The sequence below is a fragment of the Planococcus citri genome, chromosome 1 (genome assembly GCF_950023065.1).
Source record: "Planococcus citri chromosome 1, ihPlaCitr1.1, whole genome shotgun sequence".
Taxonomy (NCBI): Eukaryota; Metazoa; Arthropoda; class Insecta; order Hemiptera; family Pseudococcidae; genus Planococcus; species Planococcus citri.
Genome location: NC_088677.1, coordinates 15,304,174 through 15,330,089, shown reverse-complemented (window position 1 = coordinate 15,330,089; position 25,916 = coordinate 15,304,174). Strand labels below are relative to the sequence as shown.

Sequence of the window (25,916 nt, the reverse complement as noted above, 5' to 3'; positions counted from 1 at the left end):
TTTTTGGTTGAGTTGAGATGGAATGACCACGCAGTAACTTGAAAAATTATTGCTTACAAATAGTCAATTGATTAAAACTGGCAAATGCCTTCAAAAAAAACCTCAAAATTCAACCGTGGCAATGAAAATATGTATGTATTCTCAATAAAGAGAACAACGTTAGTACATATGTTGTTTTTTCTTTTAAAAAAAACAACCACAACCACACACATAGATCATTTTTTAAACCCCCTCATTTCCCATCTCTCCACATCATCATACGTTCGTATTTCGCATTTCAACAGCCTACGTAGGCAGTACGGCTGAAATTGGAATTTTTAATGTTAAAAGAATCACCTACCTACATACGTGTGAAAATGGCTAAAATATTTTCGTCTGGCTTGCGTGCTCGCGAGTAGGTAATCTTTTAGAGGCGAAAATGTCCTTTTTATTAAAATAGAATTGTACTCGCGTGCTGCTAGATGCGGTGTAATCGTAGTGAGAATATCATTTAACAAAATTTCGAATATATACGAGCTTGCAAAAAAGCCGCAGCAGCTACCTATGTGCCTCAACGCTTAACGTCACTTGCTTTGAATTTAATAACAACCTAACCTCTCTCGTACCATATATGCGTTCATAAAACGCGCCAAAGAAATGAAAATATTTTTTTTTCTCCACCGCAGCGTTGAATATGTATTGCTACAGTCGTTGTTAGTTATGCGTTGAAATTAAATAGTAAAAAATTTCAATTTCATAGCGAAAACGAATTACGACGAAAAATAAATCCCCATCGCGTACGCTTCGGTTGTGTGAAATTGTCGCATACAGCAGGGCTGGAGGCAGGGAGGGGAATCTCGTTCGTTTCGTATATAGTTTTGCGGTACACAGTACACACTACACGTGTAACGTTAGCAGTGAAATGTCACAAAAAGGTATCGATTATAAGTATATATTTCATCAGATTAACCGCAAATGCTATCGATATGTTTTTGTAATGGCTTCAAAATAAATAAATAAATTGTTGGTACATCGTGAAATATATATATTGTACACAGGGACCAGGGTAAATGTACATAGATACAAATAGTACACATATCCTCGAAATACCTACACGTTCTAAAGTACGTATGTTATGGTTTCCGTGGCAACATCTTGCTGCGAATCGCACATTTTACTCCTCGTAACACCAATCACCATTTACGAGATAACTTCGTTAACGAATTCATCTCATTCATGAGTCATTCTCATCGTCGCCGTATAAAAGCTCACGACTGACGAGGTGCTTAAAGGTAACTTTATGATAGTAATTGGCTTCGTATACGAGTAAATGTGTAGTACGTATAACACTTGTCAAAAGTCTTAAAAAACCAACTCGTGAATGTGCCACGTCATAGACGTCTCTAAATGGAAAATATCAAAAAGTGAACGTGCTTCGAGCCAATGATAATACCTCTTCGAAAATGATTAATGGTTTATTTCTTCCTTTTTTCACCGTGTACGAGATTTTTTGGCCGTTTAGTACTGAAGTTGGTGGTAGTGTAAACGGTCACCGAGTTAAATAAACCCAATCAAAAAGTAAACGTGAGGTTTTATTTTTTATTTTTTTAAAAAGGGGAATCCTATTACCTTCCTACGGAGGTAAATGGTCTCTCATTTTGAGAATGAATCTGTGTTTCGCTACATCCGTGTTACGTGATGATGGCTGATGGCTTCGTTGTACCTAATGGCTCATCATTCGGCCAATAACTTCGAATAGGTAGGTATCTAATTTTTTTATAGGTGTTTGGAGGTGTGATTTTTTTTAAAAAACGGGGTCATAAACCGAATATAAATTGAACTTGAATATGTACCTATGTCATAACGAGAGGAAGAAAAACAATGAAATTGTCTGCAAAGAAATGCATTCAAAATCAGGTATTTCGAACTAAATCACCATCGAACAGGAACAGAGTAGCCTATGATGTTACTCGGTGATCGCCAGGATCCCTGAGACACCAAGGGACCCCCAGAACACCTAATAAGTACTCTATATGCCCTCTCAAGATCATTTGCCTGTATGGCCTCAACAAGATCACTAACCTATACCAGCCTTGTTCTCTCAAGGTTGTTTGTCTGACTTTCTGGCCTCAATAGGTCATCTGTTTTTCAAGGTCGTTCTGCTGCCCGATTTTTCTGTCCTTTGATATTCCATCCTTCAAATTTTACTGTCCTTCAATTTTTTATATCCTTCGATTTTTTTCTGTCCTTCAGTGTTCTCCCTCAATTTTCTGACTTTCAATTTTCTGATAACCTTAGATTTTCTGACCTTTGATTTTCTGTCCTACGATTTTCTGACCTTCGATCTTCTCTGATCTGTCCGGGGGGAGGGGGGTTGGTCCTTCGATTTGCTAGCTTTCAATTTTTATGTACCTACAAAGCTCTTGAATATTTGATTGTTTTTATTTTACTTTTTCTTCTATAATTTTGTTTATGTCAAGTTGATTTTTTGTAAAAAATCGTCAGAATTTCAACGATGCCGGATTTCGACTTCTGTCGAAATTTCCAAAAGGTATTGTTTCCTGGCCAGAAATTGAAAAAATTGTCACGTCCGCGCAAAAAATTGCAAGCATCTCACTTTTTTCCCCAAAATTTGCACTAGTCTCGCTTCATATGCGAAATTGCCAAAAGCCTTGATTTTTTCCTAAATTAATATGGATGGTTCAGCTTTTTGTCCAAATTTTTCAGACAAAGTCACATCTTGGCCAAAAAGTTAAAAAAAGTCACTGTTTGAACAAAAAGTTGGTAAAAAGTCACTTTTTGACCAAAAAATTGATAACAAGTCATTTTTTGACCAAAAATTTGGAAAGAGGTCACTGTTTGACCAAAAAATTGGTAAAAAGTCACTTTTTGAACAATAAGTTGAAGGAATGTCATTTTTGCACAAAAAGTTGAATGACCAAAAAGTTGATGGAAAGTTATTTTCTCATTTCTGACCAAACATTTGAAAAAAGTCATTTTTTGTCCAAGAAGTTGAAAAGTCACTTTTTGACCAAAAAATTGATAAAAAGTCACCTTTTGACCAAAAACTTGGTAAAACGTCATTTTTTGACCAAAAAGTTGGTAGAATCACTTTTTGACCAATAAGTTGGAGAAACGTCATTTTTGAACAAAAAGTTGACAGACAGCCATGTTTTGACCAAAAAATTGGAAAAATTCATTTTTTGACTAAAAAGTTGGAAAAAGTCACTTTTGGCCAAAAAGTTGCAAAAAAGTCATTTGACCAAAAAGTTGGAAAAATGTTTTTTGACCAAAAAATTGGTGAAGAGTCACTTTTTGACCAATAAGTTGAAGAAATGTCATTTTTGAACAAAATGTTCACAGAAAGTCATTTCTTGACCAAAAAAAATGGAAAAAGTCACTTTTGACCAAAAAGTTGCAAAAAGTCACTTTTGACCAAAAAGTCACAGAAAAGTCGTTTTTCGACCAAAAAGTTGCAAAAAAGTCATTTTTGACCAAAAAGTCGCAAAGAAGTCCCAAAAAAGTCACTTTTGACCAAAAATTTGCAAAAAAGTAATCGTCGCGTTTTGCTAAAAATTGACAAAAATTCTTGCTCGTTACCAAATTTCTAAGCAATTTTAGTTCTAAGAAAAAAATTAATGAGGATTGTACCGTTTTTATGAAAAAAATTTCAAAAAATAAACAGCCTAAGAAGTTTTGCTTTTTGCTAAAATTATTGTCAAAGGGTTGCTTTTTTTTCACTTTTCACTCTTTTTCTCATCTTTGAATGAAATGTTCTGCCTTTTTTGTTATTTTTAACATGGATGTGTTTTTTGCACTTTTTGACCAAAAAGGTAAGAAAAAAGTCAGGAACGAGACTTGAAAAATGTAAACAAAAGTTGTTGAAAATTGCAGAAAAACATCACAAGTTGACAGAAATTACCTACTGGAGTGCTGTGAAAATTTGGTGAAATTTCAGTGAAATTTCGCAAAACTTCGCAACCATTGCTCATGATTACCTATTACGATGACATAAAAACGTCTGAATGCGACCACAACTTGATGAAATGTCTTTAAATTTGAGAAAAATTTTGCAAAAGTTGCACAGATCATTAAAATATATTCGAATATTCTTAATTTTGAATAAAAATTCGTCAAAAGAAAATTCATGAAATTTTGACACGTTTTGCAAAAATTGCGTAAATCATCAAAATGACATTATAAAAACAATAAAAAATGGCCAAAAATTTATAAGATACCTATACCAGAAAAAGCTTTTTAAATAAAGTGGATACCTATCAATTTGTTCCAAAAAAAAAAAAAAAAAAAAAAAAAAAGGCAGAAGAAAAGTACATACCTACCTAACACTTTAATTTTGAATTTCAAAATGATATCAAAAAACAGAACAAAATCACCCAAGACGACGCGAAATTCTCCTTCTCTGGGTTGTTTTAATTACCACCGTGTAACTCATTAAGATATTCAGCGTTTTACAAACCGCACATCAACTACTCCAAAGGCGTTACGATATTCGCCTTGAAATTTATTAATAATTCATGTTCAACTCTGGTACATGACCTTTTAACATGACATCTCGCGATATATTCGTATGTACAATACGTAGCCTAATTCCACGCTCTAATATATTCGCTCATCGAGTATTTAGGGTGGCAAAGGAAAAGGACTCCACGCGAGCTTTTGTTTAAACAGCGACAATGGTGTTAAATTTTTTCGCTACCATACACGATTTGTACGAGTACGATGAGTACTATGTATATGTATACTCGACATAGTGTATCTCTATACTGTTCCCTTTGTAAAATCACTGCTCCGTTTTGCTATGCACTAACAACTTTATCTCTCTACAAAGCTGTGCAGTTAGAAATTTGAAAAAAAATAGAAAAAAAAAACGCGAATCCGCGTAGTACGATTGTTAAAAGCGTAGGTTTTCGTTTACATTTTGCCTTCTGCCTGCTTTGCTTTTCATTACACTAACATGTTCCACTTTTTTACCTCTCTCTGCTTCGAGCCATTTCGTTGAAATGTCTTGAAATTCGTTTCGTCGCGTCTGTATATTGTCGCGTTCGAGCAAACAGTATAGTGAAATTCGAAGTACAAACATTTATTTACGACGATTGTCAGTTACTTTTTTACGTAGCTGTCTTTTTTTTTCGCTTTACTCTCTCTTTTGCTGCGAAAAGCAAATATTTATAGGTACATTTATGCGGAAAGCTCGACGTGATTCATTTGGGGACGATGAACGCGGCCCATCGGTGGTATTAATTTATTCGGTTTTCGGTCGAAATATACAGGTAATTAAGCAAACGAGACAGCTGCGAGGACAAAAAGGATCATATCGAAATGCCAAGATGTTGGAATATCTTCGTATACAGGAATTTGTCCAGTTTCCATTCGAATACTTATATAAGCTGATTTCTATCCTCGAAATATTGTTAGCTGTACACAATGCGTAGGATTTGGGTTTTATTTTACCTTCTTCTTTTTTTTTCTTCTTCAAAAATATATCGAAATTTGTTTGAAAAAATGGTTTGCCATTTTATAATTTGACATATGTATCTAGATTTTTTTGCTCTCGGAATCGCATATGAGTTGACGAACGCGTGAACCTTTTGCCTTTTTTCATCGAGAATCAACCGTAATGGTGTAATTTTTCGAGTGATGTGTGCGTGGATATATTTGAATCATCCTTATAAAATTCCTATAAATCTTTTTCCTTCGGATTTTGCAATTTGTCCGAAGCGGACGACTAAACAAAGTAGATTGAGGTTATTGACGTGGTGCCAATTTTTTTCTAAAGCAGGATATTGTCTATTTTGCCTTTTGTATCGTGAGAATGAATAAGCGTATGAGTATTTCTTTTTTTTTGTGGCTATCAAAATTTATAAGAAGTCGTTATTTTTGCTCATTTTTTTCTGTGTTTGAAAACAGTTGGGAAAAAGATGTAATTTTCTTGATAGGAAATGTTGTTATTTGCATTTTGCATGCTTTATCAGAATAGAAGGGTTCGAGTTGGTCGTTTTTATTGTTTGAAATCTGAAAGCTGACAAAATGGGTTCAAAGTTCCAATCGAAGGATAAAATTTAATGTATTTTTCACACTTTAATGTATTGTTTTTTGGAGTTGACGAATTGCTCTGGTATTTTTGGGAACATTTTTCTTCTCAAAAATATTTCGCATTAATTAAGGTATGATAAACTGGAGAAAAATTCTGGAATGAGGTGGTGCTAATTTTCTGTGTATCATTTCCGATTTAAAAAAATTAAGAAAAATAGGTATCCACAAACTTTGGCTTACTAAATTTTTTTGATTCGTTGAAATGCTCATCATGTGCCAAGAAATTGGAAAAGTTTTGATCGATCCAGTTAAAAATGAGCTATGAGAATAAAATTTTTATTCCTGGTGCAGAATAATGCTCATTTTCTTAGTCACAAAAGATGCCTCGACGTTAATTATCTCATTCCTGGCGCAGAACCCACTCACTTTTCCATTCAAAACATGTCTCAACTTCTGACGTAGGTAATTGTAAGAAAAGGGTGCGCTCTGGTGAAAATCTGACACCAGAAATGAATTCGCAGTCCCAAAAAAACCCTTATCTAAAAATTCGACTCGATTTGCAACAAAAAGTTTTTTTTGCCCCAAAGATTGCATTTCTTGGACTTTTTTGATTTCCAAAAAAATCGAGTAAACGGTAGTTTCCGACTAACTCGAGGTCGCTGAGTCCGAATCTGGTGAACATTTGAGTCGTGAGTCACAGGATCTGTGAGAAATTGCGTCTACGTCACAAATTGTAAGTCGAAATCCAAAATAAACGTTATTTTCGTGCTCAGAGCCTTCAAATTAGTCGGAATAAAACGTCATTAAAAATTCAAAATTTGAACACCTTTCTCTCAAAAATGGTCCCCTTCCAATGACAGGAGGTCGTCTATAGTCTAGTCTGATCTCCTTAGGTCGTTGACCTCTCTTTCTGGATCTTGAGGGCCGTCTGAAGTCCTGTCTGGCCTCCCAAATTCATTGACATCTCCAGCTGTATGGCTACTGCGAAACTGGCTTCACGTCTGGCCTCAGAAGGTCATTAACCTGTCCTTCTGGCTTCTGAAGGCTGTCTGGCGTTCAGTCTGGCCTCCAAAGGTTATTGTCTGTCTGGCGTCTGGAGGCTGTCTGGTTTTCAGTCTGGCCTCTGAAGGTCATTGACCTGTCTGTCTGGCTTCTGAAGACTGTCTAGTATCCTGTCTGGCCGCCCAAGGTCATTGATCTGTCTGTCTGGCTTCTGAAGGCTGTTTGGCTTCTAAAACTGTCTCAGTCTGGCTTTCAGTCTGGCCTCCGAAGGTCATTGACCTGCCTGTCTTGCTTCTGAAGACTCTCTTGTGTAAGCTGTCTGGCCTCCCGAGGTCATTGACCTGACTGTCTGGCTCTCAAAGGTCCTCTAGAGTCCTGTGTGTTCTCCAAAGGTCATTGACCCGTCTGCTGGCTTCCGATGAAGGCTGTCTAGTGTCCTGTCTGGCCTTCCAAGGTCATTGATCTGTCTGTCTGGCTTCTGACGGCTGTTTGGCTTCTAAAAACGGCCTCAGCCTGGCTTTCAGTCTGCCCTCCGAAGGTCATTGACCGGTCTGTCTGGCTTCTGAAGGCTGTCTCATGTACTGTCTGGCCTCCCAAGGTCATCGATCTGACTGTCTGGCTCTCAAAAGTCCTCTGGAGCCCTCTGTGGTCTCCAAAGGTCATTGACCCGTCTGCTGGTTTCTGAAGGCTGTCTGGAGCTCTGTCTGGCATCTTGGCTTCTTAATGTCATCAGTGTTTGCCCAAAAAATGCATGAACTAACCACTTTGCTTGTCTTTGATTTTTCTGATTTCCAAAAATATTGAGTGTTCACCAGAAGTCAATTATCCATTCCTGGCGCAGAACCCGCTCACTCTATCAGGTACAATCTCTCACCGGGACATGTCAAAAATATCTCAATTACTTACTTACACAATTACTTATAAGCTTCTGGTGCCATAAAGATTTCTAATGATGATCAAAAGTCAACTTTGGTCCACGTTAGACTCCTGGCGCAGAACCCCCTGCTTCTCTCCTTCCAAAATTTGTCACAATATTTCAGAAATTGCCAATTCATATATTAATGGAAATGATTTTAGCAGTATCAAGAGTCGATTTCATGCTCCTGGCGCAGAATCCGCTCATGTCTTTTGCTGGAACATTTCTGGTATTCGAGCTGAAATTGGTGAAATTGTACTTCAGATATGTGAACAGTCTTTTTCTATTTTATTTATTCCTCCCCTTCTCCTAAATTAGGAATATCTCAATGAAAGACACGAGCGGGTTCTGCGCCAGGAGCATACAAAAATTGGCTCCCGATACTGTTTAAATATTTCTTATGAGTAGGTACCTTCCTATGTGATTCAATTAGGCTATTAATTTTTCCCAAAAATCATTCAATTGTGAAAAGTTGAGATTTTTCAATTTATTGGTCACAAAATATGGTAAACAATTTTGAAGAAAATCAAATTTATTTTATTGAATCAAAATCAACCGAAAAAAATTATCAGAAAAACAAGTTTTGCTGGTTTGAAACCAAACATTGGTTAATTTTTCATTTTTTAAAATTTATTGTAGACCTTTTTGTAGCTACAAGGGCCCTCTGACAATTACCCAGTGGGATCATCATTCAATCCATGCCTATATTCAGGGAAGAAGAACGAGCCAAGCCGTTTAAATCTGTAAACAGGAAGTACCTGGTTACAATATTTCGATCTTTCATTAATTTATTCGCCTTTCGCACCTTCATCTATTTACGAATTAAACCTATTTATATAAACTCAAACAGAGTAACCTTTTTATTATACAAGTGTTACAGGTACTTAGGCGTAGGCGTTAATATACCCACCTAGATATACGAGGAAAAGGTCAACACGGTAGCATTTGCTATTAATCTTTAGCTGTTTGGTGTAATTTTTTGCATCGATGCGGGCACACTGTTTTAATCCTCGTATCAACCTTAATAACCCAGCAACAATGTTAATTTCCGTTTATTTCGCTAATTTACCGTATCAAGCTTACGTGCCGGTAGTTGCTTTGATACAGCTTGAGCGCGTTGAAAACACGAGCAAATTGTATTTCATTTTGACTATAGAGAGGTGTGGACCTTTTAGCCCTGATTCTACATATATCGAGTTGTTAGTGGTAAACTGACTAAGTATAGGTCGGTTCGATCAATGGTTGATTATTTCGTCAGGGTTGTGAGAGAATTCTACATGTTTTCTTTATTGGTACCAAATTAATTGACGATGGAGAATACGAGTTGTTTATTAATATAATAGATCTTTTATTATTTGAAAGGATGGGTCAGTTATTCAATCAAAAGAACATAAAAAAATTATTGGTGGTCAATTTTAAACATCGTACCTATAAAATTTTCAATAGGTATATTTTTCTGGTCAAAAAAATGAAGCAAAAATAACTATAAAACCAAAAATAAATCGAGTCAGGCTCGAATATCGGCATAAGATTATCGAAGCTACATAAATGTGCATTAATTTAACTCATTTGATAAGACTTCAGCCGAGAATATAGGTTCCATATCCATATTCTATTACGGAAAATTGATTTAAAACACGAATTATTTTGCATCTTGCATGTTATGCAACGTTCCACATCACGTTTAGAAATCCCTTTAGCAGTTTCTTACGCCATCCTTACGAGGAAAGGGTACAGCACCATGTTAAAAAGCTTTTACGAAACATCAAACTATAACGAAGATATAATAAAAATAACGCAATACGCGATATTTTCAGTCGCTTTCACGTAGTACTAATAGTAATATGCGGTGCATAAATTGCTTTTGTGCACTGAGTGCGATGCACGATGCAGCTCCTTCGCCTTCAGCAGCTTGTTCGTCGTTTAAATTTGTTGGCTTTTTAGATAAGAGAAATTGCTTATTTAATTGAATCGTTTTTAGCAACCATGTTTCATTTACGATGCAATTATCGAATCCGCCAACTTGAACCGAGAATTACGTATCGATCAAAATAAAAAAAAGCTTATCTTTGGTGACTTTCCAAACCCTCGCCAACCATATTATTCGTATGCTGCATCGTACAGCGACAACGATAATTAATATTTTTGAAGCTTAATCGCCAACAAAACGAGTCAATTTCTAATCCAAACCAGCATGAAACTGGTATCACTGAAAATGTGCTGCATTATCTTATTTTATCGTACGAGTACACATTAGACTGCTATACTAAAAATGGCGCAAAACATTAAAAAATAATCGAAAAACGCTTAACATTTCGTTACATGATTATTTCCCAAAATACAATTACCTATGGGTAGGTAAGGTTGGGCTTGGTAGGTATTTCCTTATCACATCGATGGAAAATTCCCATCGAAAAAGAAGCTGCATAGATTTTGTTCTAGTGATTTTCTTAATACCTATAATTTTTCAGCTCCAATGGGGAGGGAGGAGGAGGACTAGATAAAGAGTCAAATCCTTGAATCTTTCACTGAGATTATCCTATTATGAAATTATTATAAACATTTTCCATCTTGACAATAATAATTTTATCTTTGGTCTTTTTCCCCCGACTTTCAACTGGCTACTTTTATGCACTAATACATATAAGATTATTCGCCCGAAGAAAAAAAAATTAATGTTCACTAATGAAATTTTTCACAAGGTTAGTAAAGGTTGAAGTTTACTAAATAGGTATCGTCGTAACATTTTTCACTATTTTTAGAATTCGTAGCGTGTTAAGAAAATCTGAGAATAATTTGAACAATTTCTCCTTTATTTTTTTTTTAATTGTACTCGCTCGGTGACATTTTCTATTTTTATACTTTATGATCATTGATCGTTTATACATCATTTAGCAAGGTCTTTTTTTATTTTTTTTTTTCACAGGCTATTCTTTATGAAAATGCGAAAATAGATATCTATTGTTAAAATGTTAGATAGATAGGTACCTACTCACCATGTAAGGTTGCAGTTTACCAGTTGACATTTTCAGTAGTATAAAGCAGAGAGCTACTGCATGGTTTTTGAGAGTGTTATAAAACTCCACTAGGTATCAGCTGTGTGAGGCGGAGGGGAGGAGTGAAGTGCTCGTATTTCTTATTACCCGAAGACAGGTAGTAAGTGTGACCTTGATTATACATAAATTGACTCAATTCTGAGTGAATTTTTCGTGAGAGTATTACTTCATTTGAGGAAATTATTCATGAACGAATTGATCAATTTTTCAATATGAATCAATTCGTTCGCGAATGATTTACCAAAAATTATTCAATTCGTTCGTGAATGATTCACCAAAAAATGAGTAAATGAATCGACTTGTTCGCGAACGAGTCACTTATACGAATCAATTCGTTTGCAAATGAATCAGCAAAATTCCTTCACGAGTGATTCACCAAAAATTATTCAATTCATTCGTGAATGATTCACCAAGAATTGTTGAATTCGTTCGTGAATGTTTCACCAAAAACTAGGTCAATGAATCGATTCGTTCGCGAACGAATCACTTATACGAATCAATTCGTTCACAAATAATTTACTAAAAATTATTCAATTCATTCGCGAATGATTCACCAAAAATTATTCAATTCGTTCGCGAATGATTCACCGAAAGTTGTTCAATTCGTTCGTGAATGTTTCACCAAAAATTATGTAAATGAATCGATTCGTTCGTGAACGAGTCACTTATACGAATCAGATCGTTCGCAAACGAATCAGCAAAATTCCTTCAATTTGTACACGAGTGATTCACCAAAAATTATTCAATTCGTTTGTGAACGATTCACCAAAAATTATGTAAATGAATCGATTCGTTCGCGAACGAGTCACTTATACGAATCAATTCGTTCACAAATAATTTACTAAAAATTATGCAATTCATTCGCGAATGATTCACCAAAAATTATTCAATTCGTTCGCGAATGATTCACCGAAAGTTGTTCAATTCGTTCGTGAATGTTTCACCAAAAATTATGTAAATGAATCGATTCGTTCGCGAACGAGTCACTTATACGAATCAAATCGTTCGCAAACGAATCAGCAAAATTCCTTCAATTTGTTCACGAGTGATTCACCAAAAATTATTCAATTCGTTTGTGAACGATTCACCAAAAATTATGTAAATGGATCGATTTGTTCGCGAACGAGTCACTTATACAAATAAATTCGTTCACAAATAGTTTACCAAAAATTATTCAATTCGTTCGCGAATGATTCACCAAAAATTATTCAATTCGTTCGCGAATGATTCACCAAAAATTATTTAATTCGTTCGCGAATGATTCACCAAAAATTAAGTAAATGAATCGATTCGTTCGTGAACGAGTCACTTATACTAATCAATTCGTTCACGAATTAATCACCAAAAAACCATTCAATTTGTTCGCGAATGATTCACAAAAAATTATTCAATTCGTTCATGAATTATTCGCCAAAAATTAATTAAATGAATCGATTGGTTCGCGAACGAGTCACTTATACGAATCAATTCGTTCGTGAACGATTCACTGAAAATGAAGTAAATGAATCGATTCATTCGCGAACGAGTAACTTATGAGAATCAATTCGTTCACAAATAATTTACCAAAAATTATTCAATTCGTTCGCGAATGATTCACCAAAAATGATTCAATTCGTTCGTGAATGTTTCACCAAAAATTAAGTAGGTATATCATAAATGAATCGACTTGTTCGCGAATGATTCACCAAAAATTATTCGATTCGTTCGCAAATGATTCACCAAAAATTAAGTAAACGAATCGACTCGTCCGCGAACGACTAACGAGTCACGTATACGAATCAATTCGTTCGCGAATGATTCACCAACAATTATTCAATTCATTCGTGAATGATCCACCAAAAATTGAGTAAATGAATCGATTCATTCGTGAACGAGTCACTTATACTAATCAATTCGTTCACAAATTAATCACCATAAATCATTCAATTCGTTCGCGAATGATTCACAAAAAATTATTCAATTCGTTTGTGAACGATTCACCAAAAATTATGTAAATGGATCGATTTGTTCGCGAACGAGTCACTTATACAAATAAATTCGTTCACAAATAGTTTACCAAAAATTATTCAATTCGTTCGCGAATGATTCACCAAAAATTATTCAATTCGTTCGCGAATGATTCACCAAAAATTATTTAATTCGTTCGCGAATGATTCACCAAAAATTAAGTAAATGAATCGATTCGTTCGTGAACGAGTCACTTATACTAATCAATTAGTTCACGAATTAATCACCAAAAAACCATTCAATTTGTTCGCGAATGATTCACAAAAAATTATTCAATTCGTTCATGAATTATTCGCCAAAAATTAATTAAATGAATCGATTGGTTCGCGAACGAGTCACTTATACGAATCAATTCGTTCGTGAACGATTCACTGAAAATGAAGTAAATGAATCGATTCATTCGCGAACGAGTAACTTATGAGAATCAATTCGTTCACAAATAATTTACCAAAAATTATTCAATTCGTTCGCGAATGATTCACCAAAAATGATTCAATTCGTTCGTGAATGTTTCACCAAAAATTAAGTAGGTATATCATAAATGAATCGACTTGTTCGCGAATGATTCACCAAAAATTATTCGATTCGTTCGCAAATGATTCACCAAAAATTAAGTAAACGAATCGACTCGTCCGCGAACGACTAACGAGTCACGTATACGAATCAATTCGTTCGCGAATGATTCACCAACAATTATTCAATTCATTCGTGAATGATCCACCAAAAATTGAGTAAATGAATCGATTCATTCGTGAACGAGTCACTTATACTAATCAATTCGTTCACAAATTAATCACCATAAATCATTCAATTCGTTCGCGAATGATTCACAAAAAATTATTCAATTCGTTCATGAATGATTCACCAAAAATTGAGTAAATGAATCGATTCGTTCGTGAACGAGTCACTTATACTAATCAATTCGTTCACGAATTAATCACCAAAAATCATTCAATTCCCTCGCGAACGATTCACAAAAAATTATTCAATTCGTTCTTGAATGATTCTCCAAAAATTGAGTAAACGAATCGACTCGTTCGCGAACGACTAACGAGTCACGTATACGAATCAATTCGTTCGCGAATGATTCACCAACAATTATTCAATTCGTTCGCAAATGATTCACCAAAAATTAAGTAAATTAATCGATTAGTTCGCGAACGAGTCACTTATACAAATCAATTCATTCGTGAACGATTCACCGAAAATGAAGTAAATGAATCAATTCGTTCACAAATAATTTACCAAAAATTATTCAATTCGTTCGCGAATGATTCACCAAAAATGATTCAATTCGTTCGTGAATGTTTCACCAAAAATTAAGTAAATCATAAATGAATCGGCTTGTTCGCAAATGATTCACCAAAAATTATTCAATTCGTTCGCGAATGATTCACAAAAAAATGCCAACTTTGAGATCTATTTCATTTTTAAAACTTTTTTTCCAACTTGGGAAAGGCTCAATAGAAGAGTATCAATTTATCAAAATAGCTTCGGAGACCACGTGAGTTTTCTTTCATGAAATGATGAAAAGGGAATTATTTAAAAGAATTATTCTGAATGCAGTCCTCTGCATTTAGTGCAATGTCCTATCATGGTTTTATTATTCAGACACACGTCAAATTTCAAGCGCCAATTTTGAAATTCACGTGGAATAATTAGATCAAAACCAAAGCTTTTAGATATTCTATCTCATAAAGAACACACTTTTTCTTCGAATCAACACAAAAAAAATGTCCCAATTAAACCAATTTAAAACACAAACAGGCGCAAGTATCAAAATACAGTCAAACGTATAGGTACCTCTTCATTAAATTATTATTCGATACCCATGTTTTCAAATATCTACCTACTGCACAACATCAAGCACCCATCTATAATCATTCTAATTAATCCGAAACTAATTCCGCACGTGTTAGAAATCCCTAACAAACTTAATTAAGTGAAAATTTCTTCATCGATCTAAAAACATTTGACACGATCCGAAGAACTTGCTTAATTAATGTAATATTAACCAAGTTAATGTATGTAGGTACCTACATATAAGATACAACACAGCCTACCATACACCATACCATAATATACGTTCGGTTTACTTCTACGTAGTAGTTATCTATTCTATGGTAAAATTTCGCCCGAAATCTTCGCCACACCGTAACTCTAATGCATTGAAGTTTGAAAATATCAGAAATTCTACGCTTATACGAGTTACATACGCATAATAGGCACCTATACCTATGATTATTCATAATACATAGAAATTTCACCACCATATATAAGCTTATTCAGCTACACCGCAAACATGTAAATTTTCGTATCGCGAATGCGACGAATATTCGCGTATATTTTGCAAACTGCAAAGCCAACTGTTATTAAAAGGATATAGACTACGCGTATTTATGGTTTTTGAATACAAGTAAAATGGCCAGACCAGGAGAGTTGGTACATTTTCAATGCAACCCGCGGTGAAATTTTCTTTCACTAAGGATGTCAGTCTTAATGTGGATTTAGCAACTTACTGTGCGTTAGTAACGTAGGGTAAAATTAGCATTTATTAGATGAAAATTTAACGAGCGATGGGTAAATTTTACTTATACTCGTACTTACAATTTTGCGAGTAAAATTAAAACTTCATCATGTTTATGATTGCTGATAGAGAACGCGTACAATGTGTACATTTTAGTGGTCTGAGCCATTTATTCGTATTAGGGTTTAAAGCAGAAATAAAAAATTTATCGAGGTTTTTACTATCTGCGTGCTGCATTGTCAAACAGATGGTTCTATCGAGTCGACCATTTTTTTTTCTCGTGATGTACCCTACGCTTCGATGTCTATAAATTTCTATAAAGTTTTCATTTCCTTTGAATCGGTTGTTGGAGTTTTCGGTGTTAAAAAACTAAATAAATTTTACGCTGTAAAATCAGTTTCGATTATAGAAATCAGTCAGTGATAAAATAACTGGCCGAGATTGGATTTAAAATGTTTTGTGGTTATTGTTATTATTCGTCTACGGTAGCTCGAATTACCAAACGAAGGTCTTTTTCAAACTCAAAGCTGTAATATAGTCGTAGTTAGCCTTTTTATTCGCGGATTGTTCAAATAGAGCAATTCAAAATGGTTCTATGGGCGAGATAAAAATAAATTTATGAGAAATTGTACCGATTTTTTTTCTTTTTGAAGCATAAGGAAGATATGCTCGTTGCAAATTGGAACAATTTGAAAAATTTTCTCGTTTGTTCGTTTTGAAATCATGTCTACTCGATTATTATTTCAGATCATTTCAACGAAAAGTCTCGAAGGTATGAACTCGAGGTAATGAATTTTTCTTTCAATTTTTTTTCTCTTCCACAAACCTTGAACTCAAAAACTACACATCAAAGTTGAAATTCCACCGAGATATTTCGAAATCGAATTACAATGAGAATTTTGAAATTTGAATAGGTATACTCAACGGACGAAATTTTCTCATAGACTTGCGAAAATTTCCCCAATTGATGATCCTGCAGCGTGAAAAACAATCACTTGAAAAAAAAAAAGGAATATCTGGCGTAATTTCCAATAAATTTCCTTTCGAATCTGACGTACGTCTCAACATTTAATAGAAAGCCTATATAAATTTGATTCTCTCTCTAGAGATTCACTCGCAGACAGTATTATTGAGTACTCGAAAATACGACTAGCACGATTTGACTGAAATCACTCCATATGAAAAAAAAAAACATATCCAATAATAATAATAATAATAAAAGCAAACCAGGAAAAACAGACAGAAAAAAGTTTTTTGGTCGAGAAGTGTGTTTGGTGCTGAAAACATCAATCAAAGTTTGAAAGGATTCCATAGATTTTGGAAATCTCTCCATATGAAATTAAATTTTTCTCTCGGGTGAAGAATAAAAAAAATATAAACAAGTTGAAGAAATCATTCAATATATACTTACTACGAGTACACAATACACGTAGAGTAGACGCGATAACGATGTTTTCATCGCGTAGTTGACAAGTATTGTTCGCAATACATGGGTAAAAAAGATCGAGCTTTGCCGCGCGTTAATACGATGTCGTTAGAATTAACCATCATTCCTTTGTATAATGTTATAATCTTATTAATTCGCGCTAGGAAATTATTTAAGGGGCGAATTTTCACGAATGTATCTTCTGTTTATGATGTGCCTTTCTGAAAAGCGTTTTAATTTATTACTCGGGAGCGTTGTTACTGCAGTTAGACGTTTTAGGCTTTCATTGTAAAAGCATCGAAAATGCCATGGCATCTGTCTCTAGTATACGTATAAGGTCGACATTTAGCATCAGTGAGCTGCGACGAAGATTTTCTCAAAGGTTGAAATCTTTTTTTTTAATTTCACTTGCTGGTAGTTTTAGCATTGATGTACCAATACGAAGTACGAGAATGTGATTTTACTTAGTAGGTACCTACCTAGTGGAAATTTTCATTTCGAGCTGAGATTTACTCGGAAAAGGTTTTAGCATCGGAGGAACCATTGAAAGGAAGATATGGGTATTGGGTACTAAAGAAAATACATTTTTTGAAAAATTGTCTGTTTTTTCGCTCTAGCTCCTACCCAGCCTGTTTTGGGAAAAATGGCCCATAGGTCTCACCAACAGCCAGAAGCCAATTTCAGAAGAGACCGATTATAACTAAGGGAGAATAAAAACTAAATAATTATCGTTTTATATAAACTGAAAAGAAAGAAGAAAAAAAAAATACAAAAAATAATGAAGTAAAGTGAGAAATAACCAGAAACAAAAGAAAAAAACACTTAAAAAAATATCAAGGTGGCTCACAAGTAACTCCCAATGCACCCGTCCCTACTCCCATGCCCTCCTCACCACACTCCTAATTGCTGACCTACCCATACTAAAAATATCAGCATCTGCACTATGCACATCTACTGAGAAAAGCATCTGAGATGCCCATGATAATATTATTCATAGGAGACACCTTCATCCTAGATGTATACTTACTACTTAGTAATAATTGCTCAAGGAGAATATTTTTGTTGTCTAGAATGGATTTTTGGGGCCCAGAAATTCATTTTTCCCAAAAGGTTGATAATTTTCTCCCACTATAAGAGTCGATTTCAAATCCTTCTAAAAGTTCTTTTTGTGTCAAGTCATGAGGATAATATTTGAAAGTCTTTTAACATAGGTAGGGGAAGGTGTTGTACCACGGAACGATTTTTCGTTTTTTGTGTCCAGCGTTGAGAATTCAAAGTTTTAGTAATTTTTGTTTAGCCCGTGTGAAAGAGCGTTTAAAAAGGAATAAATTACGTGTATAGAAAATTCCATTCATAACATACTATGGCCACAATTTGCATTCAAAAAATTGAAAATTTTCGTTCCGTGGTACATTGGGGTAATGTACCAAGGAACACCACATAATGCCCTGTGAAACGCAATAAATTTTTCACTAACATTTTTTTGGAAGCTTCTGATTAACTATTCGAAACTATTGCTTATCGTTTTTAGACTTCAAAAACACTATTTGAGGTTTTTAAATCTCAATTTCATCAAATTTTGAGTTTTTCATAAAAAATGGGTAAAATTTGAATTTTTGAAAGTTCAAAAGTCAAAAAATGAAACTAATTTGTGCTGGTGGTAAATTTTCTGAAGCAATGTGTACCTATTTACATTTTTTGATGCTTTACTTCGTGGCATAGCTAAAAAAAAGTAGTAAAAAATGCAAAAAATTGGTGTTCCGTAGTACATTAGGTCACTTTGTTCCAAGGTACAAGACCCCATGAAAATTTGGAAAAAAAAATATTTTGAAAAAAGTTGATGTTTTCAAGCTTATCCAAGAACGCTAATCGGTAGCTGGTATAATGTACTAACTTGCAACAGTGAAACAATTTTGAAATATTTCAATCTCTTATTGTCAGTAGGTTTAACAAAACCATTAAAATAATTACTTTTACATGCATAAAATACATTTTATCAATTTTTGTCATGAAGATGGCCACCAATTTTTATGAAATTTTATATGGTGGGACTCATAATACTACTTCACATGTGTGTTACATCAAATCGCCGCCAGGAGCGCTGTGCGCTTCACACCAGCAAAGTGTTCCCTGGTACATTATGGTCGATCGGGGTACAATAGTCTCCCCTATACAGTGGAACCTCGATAACTTAAAACTCTTCAACTTGAAAACCTCCATTAGCCGAACCAACCTCCGTTCTCCTTGAAATCTCCTTAACTCTCAATGTTAACTTTAGGTACTCGGATAAGTTGAAATTGACTACACAAACCAGGTGTAACTCGAAGCTAAAATTTTGCCGAAAATAGCGAGAAAGCCATACATTGTCAAGCATTTACCTCTATAACTTGAATATTTTTCAATTCATACTTCTATCTTTTATGCATTTACAATCTCAGTTGTAACAAACTCCAAGCTTAACTTTTGCCAAAAATAGTGAGAAAGCCTCTAAGTATATGTCATATGTTGTCTGGCGTTTACCTCTGTAACTCAAATATTTCAATACATACCTACTTACATCTTTTATGCACTTGCATATCTCTCTATTCATTAATTTCATAAGACCTCTATAACTCAAATGCTCTCAAAATCTTACCTACATAATTTGAAACTGATTATCTTGAAAACCTTTATATGCCTAATGAATGACCATTCCCTTCCCCTTGGATTTCAAGTTACCGAGGTTCCACTGTATTTTAGAAATCTGTTTTGAATTTTTTCAAGTTCTTTTATAAATTTTTTGGTATGAGGAAACCAGGCTAGCATTCCAAACTCAAGGATTGATCTTATGTATGAGAAATATAAAATTTTAAACGTGTTTATCCTCCTGAAGTGCGCAGAATTTCTGACCTCAAAATATGCCATCCTTCTTGCCTTAACTAACACAGTATTGACATGATACTTGAAGGTAAACCCCACATCAAGATTTACACCCAGGTCCCTAACTGTTGTTAAGCGACAAAGTTCTTCCCCATTGACTATGTATTTATGCGCATCCTATAAATTTTTTTTTTTTTGAGTTAAGTAAATGTACATAATTGTTGCAAATTTAGAAACATTCAGGGGAAGTTTGTTTTTAATACTCCATTCCCCAAACCTATCCAAATCTGTTTAAAGTTCTTGGCCATCCTTTATAGTTCAAATTCTCTTATGTATTTTTACATCGTCAGCACAGATGGGAGGTTCATTTACAAACTGGAGAAAAAATAGGGGACCCAAGTGTGAACCCTGAAGGACACCAGATGGACAGGGGTATATCCTCAGGGGTGCTAACCTTAATTATTTTAATTACAATTAAGGTTTCACTCCAATTTTTCCTTGACATTTTTTGGTTTTTGGTTCAGTTTTGGTTTTGAAATTGAAAATTTCGGGATTCGGTTTTGGTTTTGATCTTATTTACAAAAATTTTGGTTTCAGTTACAGTTTTTGGTTTTTTTCAGTTTTACATAATTTTTGTTTTTTCATATATCTCCAATTCAAAATTTCTCAATCTCAGGAAACAAAGTATAGTAATTTCATAATAATTCTAAAAAAGTATATATTTTTCAAGAACAATAATTATATAATTTTTTTAATGCATGAATTTGTAATCAAAAGTCAAAAAAGTGAAAAAATCGCAAAAAATGAATGGCAAAAAAATGTAGGTACATAATAAAAAAACAGAAAAAACCCAAACTGAAAACTGAAATAAATTATATTGGTTTAGGTTTTGGTTTCACTCACGCTGCTTCATTATGCTTGTTATGGTTTTTTACGTTTTTTTTTTAAACCTATGAAATTTTGGTTTTTGTTTTCAGTTAGGGTTTGAAAATGGCTGAATTTATGGATCTTGTTCGGGTTTCAGTTACAGTTTTCGGTTTTTTGCAGTTATGGTTAGCACCCCTGCCATGTAGAATGCTTTTTTAAAATCGGTTGCATCTACTTGACCACCACCAGCAAGGGAGCTCAGACAAAACTCAACAAAGTTGATAAGATTTGTGTTGACTGACCTACCTTCAACATAGCCATGCTGGTTTAACAAAATGAGATTTTTAATTTCAGGATATAGTCTGCCATATACCTACTATCATTTCAAATAGTTTTTCTGGGATTGGAATTAATGATATTGGTCTATAGTTAGTTACCTACTTCTACTAGAGTGCCTTTTTTTTGGAACATGGAATGACTTTTGAGCATTTCCATCCAGTTGGAAATTTATTCTGGTAAATTATCAGATTAAATATAAAGGTAAGGGGGTTTGATAAAGAATTCTCCCACACCCTTGTAGACATCAGAGGGTACATTATCTGGTTGTAGCATGCGCTTAGCTTTAAGCTTTGAGATAGCAAACTTGACCTCTTTTTCACTAAACTGTCCAATGGATATTGTGAAACATAGTACTCCCGAGAGGGTTGAAATACTCACTGTGTCGTCACTATTAGTATCTTTTGCATAAACCAATTGGAAGAACTCTGCAAATGAATTAGCAATATCACCCCCTTGTCTCTCTGTTCCATGCATATATCATACATTCTATCACCATTCACCAGGGTCGTTTTTAGCTGATTTCTTTGAACTCATTTCTCTCCAAAAATTTGGTGGATTAGTGGTATAGGTAATTTTGTCCAAGTCAAGAATTGTAGTCCTCAAGGGTGATTTTAGTCATTCTCTTTGTCTCTTTTCTGAGTTTTTAAAATTTTTCTTGATGCTCCTGCAGACCAGTTTTAATAAACAGTAGCCTTGACTTCTCTTTCTGCTTTAATTTTTTAATTATATTGTGGCTGAACCAAGGTGGATATTTTGGTCTATTCCCTGATTTGATTTCCTTGAAATAAGGTACATCGTTGGAAATTATTTCATTTACTACACTACAATAGAATTTCTCTGCCTGATCTACCTCAGTTATTGTATAAAAGTGGTCCCATTTGAAATCCCTAAATGCATAGTACATTCCTAAAAAGTCAGCTTTTGCAAAATTTAGTTGGTCCAATTTGTTTCTCGTTTTAGAATAAACGAAGTCCACATTTGAGGCTTCCAAAAATCCAAAAAATAAAATAAAAATTTTCATAAGTCGTTTGAATATTATAGGGGAGATTGTTGTACCAGGGACCGATTTTTCGTTTTTTGGGAATGGACTCCACCCATTAATTATTTTTGAAAATGTGAATAGGGTGCATCAAAGAATGGTCTTTTACAAAAAAAACGAGATATTCACATTTGTTCAAAACTCATTCCCCTCCCCTCCAGAATTTTTTGAAAAAGTTACTTTTTTTTGGTCCATGGTACAACGGGTCGTGTACCAAGGACCAAAAGGAAATTTACCCTGGAAAATGCCTAAAAGTTGGCCGTGAAGGCATAAAGTTCACGTATGGATCATAGACATTCATTATACATATTTACTTTTTACAATAAGATCATATAAAATTTTGCAGAATTTTTTTTTTTTAATTTCATAAGTTTGTCATGTTGTACCACGGACCATAGATTTTTCCTCAAATTTCCACCAATTTCAAATAAATTTTGAAACGTTTTCAGATGCTACAATGTAAAAACTGTGTAAAGCGCATCCTGGCATCTGAAAAAGTATGAAAATTCGTGAAAATTAGATGAAAAAATTGCGGTCCGTGGTACACGATAAAATTTGGTCCCAGGTACAAGACCTCCCAAAATTTTGAAAAAAATTTCTACAAAATTTCACACAATATTTTTCCAAAAAGTGAATATGTGTACTTACACTTGGATGGTGTAGCTACACGTTGCACTAATTGCTTTGACAAATTTCAAATAAACAACAGGTCAAAATGAGTTCACAAAACATGGCAAAATGTAACTTTTCGTTTTAAAACTTGATAATCGTGTGCAAAATTTTCAAATGAAAACTTTATCGCCTATAGTTCAGTTTGTGGCATACCCTAGTGATGCTTTAAAACGTAGTGGGGTCCGAATTCCGCAAGTGGCGTTAGTGAGGGAAAGGTCCCTGGTACAACAGGTCCGGGGTACAACAATCTCCCCTATCAGTTGGCAAAATTGATATTTTTCTCCACTTAGGTAAATTTTACATTCCCTTTAAACAATCACTGATAAATACACATTTTTGAAAAAAAAATTGTCCCTACATTGACTTCATTAAATTTTTTAAATCGAAATTCAAACGATTTGTCTACAATTTCATGTACTCGACAAGGATTAAAATCGAATACCTACTCATTTTATCGTAACAATACATGATTGTCTACAAGTTCACAAAATGTGATACTGATAATTTATAAAAAATGTACACCAGCACAGAAGGTATGGTACAGGTTGTAACGTCACCTTTTTCGATAACGTACGTAATACTGTTGTAGGTGTGAGTCATTACCAAAGGCATTTCATTTGATAGTGAAAGAACCCACAAACATGTATTATCGATAAGATAATGATTAGAAGTTCAACTTGAGTTCATATCGCTCCATTTGCGTTGGTGGCGGTGATCAAAGAAAAAACATCTCTTTTTCACCAGTTTCATTTCATTTTGTTCTCGCATCGGGTCGGAGAATTTGTTTCGGGCAGTGATAATAATTAGGAATGATTTCATTTCACTTTTTTCCAATTTTTGAAAAAATATACCTACATGTAAACATTGTGTTGTGCACTTATCAAGATCTCTATAGTCTACATACATTAGAACCTAATTCTTCAACATTCCTCTTTTGTTTCAGATCAACCAAGGGGAAACTCTACTCAACCCCATCACCCGGATCGATCTCTCCAATAATGTCAAAAATCATCATCCTCATACTCATCGCATTCTCCAACTTATTATACGTCGTCGAGTCATCAAACACCACCAGCACCTTCGCCCTCAGCTTGAACTACACCAGCGACGAGTTCTCGATAAATGACACAAATACATTCGATGCTGATTACATCACTTCCATTCTCGGTGGTACTCCCAACTGCTCCAACGAGTACTGTTTGAACGATGACGATTACATCGATCTTATTATCGATCATATTATACCAACACCCTTCGAATGGGTTCTAATCGCAATGCATGTGATAACCTTTATTGTCGGTTTAGTCGGAAATGCGTTAGTGTGCATAGCTGTGTATAAAAATCGCGGAATGAGAAACGTGACGAATTATTTTATCGTGAATTTGGCTGTCGCTGATTTTATGGTGATATTGTTTTGTTTACCGCCCACTGTCGTTTGGGATGTTACCGAGACTTGGTTTATGGGAACGCTGCTGTGTAAAATCGTCGTGTATTTTCAGGTATGTTTTTACTCTAGAATTTTTGCTTATAATTTGGTGAATTGATAATTGTTTTGCTTACCTACGTTTAGAGCTCCTAAAAGCCTCTATAAGTATATTCCAAAATACTTTTTCGAGAATATTCATTTAAAACGATTTGGACGCAGAATTATGTAATTTCATCAGTCTGGGTCTCAAGGGGTTGAATTAAACGTATGTGTCTGCAAACTTGAAAATTTTCTATACCTATACCCAATATTTGAAACTCCAAAATTTTAATATTTCGACACTTTGCTTACCACAAATTGTTTTTCATGAAAACCATCTTCGCGCGTGTAGGTAAGTATATTCTCCATTCTCCCAACTTCTTTTTTCAATAAACGAAAAGTAATACGAAAGAAGCAGACTGCATAACCCTCGAGTAACATTGTGTAGCATTTTCATTAGAAAATTATGCCTTTTATCGTTCACGTATACTCGAGAATAACCCCCACCTGTGGAATTCATAAGGCTATTTTTTGGCTCACGTAAACTATTTATCAATTTCTATATCCTCCGTTGGTTATAATTTTTACTCTTATTGCCTTTTCGTGGCATGAAATACCATCAATGTAGACCTTTTGCGTTCCAGTGCAATTTGGATTATTTGTTCGATGGTTATAGCCCATTTAACACTTTCGCCAAAGATAGATTTTTTCAAGCTCAAGCTCAGCCATAAATAAAATAAGATAACAATCTTCAAAGTATGTAAGTAGATGGCTAATTCAGATTCAAAAAAAGTGCTGGCATTTTTCAATGAAATTAGAAAGGGAGGAGAGCGGAAGAGAGGACACGAACTTTGTATTTATATTACTTATTTATTTTGAGCATGCATTACTCGAACCTCCTTGAAAATAAGTAAATGCCCATTTCAAAGGATGAATTGCCAATTTGTGTAACTATAAACAATCAAATTTTATGCCATTTTTGATGATTAGATATCTCATAAAAATTGAACCTCATATAAATGTTTGTCTACAAAACAGAAAAAAAAACAAGTGTGTTAAATAACGAATATTAAGCAACAAATTTTGTATTTCAATAACAAACGACAAACGAATGAGGGAATGACAATAATTCCATCGCTCAATCAGTGAAGAGTGATATTCCAAAACTCGCTTTGTCCATTTTCACAACTTTTCAGGAGAGAGGAAAAACAGTTTCCCGTTAAACTGGTAAATTGGCTTTTTAGGCGAGTTTAGCACTTTATTTGGGTGGATTTATGATGTAGGAGTGTAGGTATACATTTCATCCACTAAATACTGCTGAAAAAAATTTCAATAAAAATGGGCAAAGCGCGTTTTGGAACATTATTTTTTTTTAAATTTCTAGTGAATTGGCTATTTAGGTGAGTTTAACACCTCATTTTGGTAGGTTGATGATGTAGGAATGTGAGTTAATACTTCATCTACCCGGTACCACTGAAAACCCAACTTTGATAAAAATGGACAAAGCGAGTTTTGGAATATCACTCTTCAAATATTCCTTGATTTTTCTTTCTCTATAGACATCAATTATGCATACTTACCTACACTACAGAAGTTTAAGTCAATTATAGATCAATTTTTACCAAGTCATAAAAATGATGTGAAAATTGATGCAAAACTGTTCTAAATTTGTGATATCTTAATTGATGCCTTTTTTGAATTTGAAGTT

At 34.3% G+C, this 25,916-nt stretch overlaps 1 protein-coding gene across 1 annotated transcript in view; it reads left to right on the top strand.

Moving 5' to 3' along the window:
- Positions 1 to 25,916, top strand: part of LOC135848065 (orexin/Hypocretin receptor type 1-like) — a 287,683-nt gene that overhangs the window by 75,774 nt on the left and 185,993 nt on the right. Inside the window, exon 2 of the mRNA XM_065367843.1 lies at positions 23,687 to 24,242. Within this exon, the coding sequence (XP_065223915.1) occupies positions 23,742 to 24,242 (501 nt within the window). The 5' untranslated portion in view covers positions 23,687 to 23,741. The remainder of the gene's footprint in view (positions 1 to 23,686; positions 24,243 to 25,916) is intronic.